General features: G+C 40.0%; 1 protein-coding gene across 1 annotated transcript in view; it reads right to left on the reverse strand.

The window, feature by feature from the left end:
- Positions 1–1,395: 1,395 nt before the first annotated feature.
- Positions 1,396–3,065, reverse strand: part of LOC107655375 (gastrula zinc finger protein XlCGF26.1-like) — a gene marked incomplete at its 5' end in the record, with an annotated part of 3,235 nt that continues 1,565 nt past the window's right edge. Inside the window, one exon of the mRNA XM_016442844.1 lies at positions 1,396–1,503. Coding sequence (XP_016298330.1) covers positions 1,396–1,503 — 108 coding nt within the window. The remainder of the gene's footprint in view (positions 1,504–3,065) is intronic.

Consider the following 3,065-nt stretch of genomic DNA (forward strand, 5'->3'; position numbering starts at 1 on the left):
TTAAGTGTATTTCTGAGAAGTACATAAAAAGTAGACTAAAAGTATACTTTCCTATTTTTAGTTTAAAAGAAGTATACTAATAGCACACCTGAATAAACGTCTTTTTCGTAAGGGATACCTTGGTGAGGTTTTTGAGGATAACAGCGTACAGTCTGTTTCTGCCTCGATCGTCTTGACCTCTATCTGTTTTGAACTCCAGAAAAAAACGCGCGCTCGTTTCCACTGACCCGGATCCGCTCTGCGACTGTAGTTCCCACCCACTGAAACCGCGCCCGGGGTCAGCTGCTGTCTGGGCTCTGAGCAGATCAGTGAAGTTCATCCACTGGGATCACAAGGAAGCAGATGTGATTCTGTTGTTCTGAATTAATTGAATCAGCTTTGTCTCAGATCATCTCTCCAGATCTTCAAGAAGTAAAGCTTCATCCTTCATCATCAGGTCTGAGTGCTGCAGCAGAGCGTCCATCATGTGAGAGAGATGCTGCTCCACACTGGAGATCTTATGAGAAACTCAGCGTTCAGGAGAGAAACTGAAGGACAGTCTCCTGCAGAACAAGCTCACCTGTGCAGATGCCATACTCCTACATCTATACCTGTGTCTGGAAGGTGTTGTCTTCAGGAATCAGTGAAGAGCCTGCCGTAAGCTTCCTCCATCCTCCATAAGCTTCTTCAGTCCAAAGATAAACACCAGATGATGGAGACATTGATCACTGAATAGATCACATTTAATATTAAATAAATGTGTTTTACCTCTTCATTGGTCGACATTTTATTCCATAATGTTACACAGTTTTGATACTGTTTTATGTCTGATGATCGTGTTAGAATACATGTGGAAGCATCTGTTGTTTCGGTTTCTTCTTCACTTGTGTTTTTTGGAAATTCTGTACAGATGTGTACTAGCGCCCTCTACAGTATAACAATGAAAACACGGATTCTAGGAGCACAATTATAGCTAAAATATATTTAGACTTTTTCTAAGTATAAGTCAAGTATACTTAAATGTCATTTTAAGTGTATTTCTGAGAAGTACATAAAAAGTAGACTAAAAGTATACTTTCCTATTTTTAGTTTAAAAGAAGTATACTAATAGCACACCTGAATAAACGTCTTTTTCGTAAGGGATACCTTGGTGAGGTTTTTGAGGATAACAGCGTACAGTCTGTTTCTGCCTCGATCGTCTTGACCTCTATCTGTTTTGAACTCCAGAAAAAAACGCGCGCTCGTTTCCACTGACCCGGATCCGCTCTGCGACTGTAGTTCCCACCCACTGAAACCGCGCCCGGGGTCAGCTGCTGTCTGGGCTCTGAGCAGATCAGTGAAGTTCATCCACTGGGATCACAAGGAAGCAGATGTGATTCTGTTGTTCTGAATTAATTGAATCAGCTTTGTCTCAGATCATCTCTCCAGATCTTCAAGAAGTAAAGCTTCATCCTTCATCATCAGGTCTGAGTGCTGCAGCAGAGCGTCCATCATGTGAGAGAGATGCTGCTCCACACTGGAGATCTTATGAGAAACTCAGCGTTCAGGAGAGAAACTGAAGGACAGTCTCCTGCAGAACAAGCTCACCTGTGCAGATGCCATACTCCTACATCTATACCTGTGTCTGGAAGGTGTTGTCTTCAGGAATCAGTGAAGAGCCTGCCGTAAGCTTCCTCCATCCTCCATAAGCTTCTTCAGTCCAAAGATAAACACCAGATGATGGAGACATTGATCACTGAATAGATCACATTTAATATTAAATAAATGTGTTTGCAAATATATTTACACTTTGACATGAAAATTTCTTCCAGTACAAAAAGAACGAGACACACGCAGTGGTTTGATTCACATCTCCTCCTTCTTCACAGTTTATTGGTAAAATACACATATGCTCTTCTTGTTATGCATATTCACTGAGTTTAGATTAAAGACTCTCAGAAATGATTGAATAAGCAAATGGACAGATTATCACAAGGCCTCCTGCTTCAGTTTATCATTTATGTACAGTATATGGTCTTTTCAAGGCCAAATGTATCTGTCAACTGATAAAAACACAGCAAACCCTTTGTGCAATTGAGCATTTTCACAGAAATTGTATTAAGCATGGACTTTACTTGCATTAAAAAGGCTTATTTCTGCTATTTGTAAATGTAAGCTATTATTTTAAATGATAGAGAAGTGCAAACTGGGTGCTTAATGCAATTGTGATTGGCAACATTTACCAAATCAGGCGATTATGTTCGCTTATGAATGCAAATTTCTCTTTATGTATAGAGACAAAATAACGAGGTTAATCGCTGTCTGTCAGTTTATAGTGATCATGTAGATTTTCAAATACACTGATGAATGGTACACCACAAACATCTTTTGGGTTTATTTCTCATCAAAACAACTTTATGCAGGAAATATTAAACATGAACATATAGCTGGTATTAGTATCAGAAACTTTTGAAGATGACTTTGAACTTTATTTACTGTGAAAACTATAGATAATGTTTCTTTGCCATGTTGCTTGCAATTACTTGATTTATCCAGATGATATTTTTTATTGCTTGATTCATTATTGTGTCACATTTGGTGAGAAGGCAGCATCAGATCTGATGATCTACTTACTGTGATAGTTTTTTGTATGTTTGTGTAGATCAGATGAATGATTGAAACACTTCCCACATGCAGTGCAGTGATACGGTTTCTCTCCAGTGTGGATCCTCTCATGTGTTTTCGGCATGGTACTGCTCGGTACGGTTCACTTTTGGGGGGTTTTCCACTGGGTACAATACCTGGTACCTGATACTTTTGTTAGTACCACCTCGGTTGGGGTTCCAAGCGAACCGTACCGTTACCAAACGTGATGTATAAACTCTGCTGATCACGGATTGGCCGGAGAGAATCGTCACTACCTGCGTCACTGAACTTGCGACACAAACACAAAAGAACTGCTAGACTTAAATCAGCACATCCAGCGAACGCAACTGTTTTGAACGTGCGAACCTTTTTTTAACAAACAAAAAGTTTTGTTGTCTGTTGAGGAAGTACAGACGTTCCTCTCGTTGATAGCAGAGGAGCGGATCCAGCGAGAGCTTGAT

The sequence above is a fragment of the Sinocyclocheilus anshuiensis genome, unplaced genomic scaffold (assembly GCF_001515605.1).
Source record: "Sinocyclocheilus anshuiensis isolate Anshui unplaced genomic scaffold, SAMN03320099.WGS_v1.1 scaffold4194, whole genome shotgun sequence".
NCBI lineage: Eukaryota > Metazoa > Chordata > Actinopteri > Cypriniformes > Cyprinidae > Sinocyclocheilus > Sinocyclocheilus anshuiensis.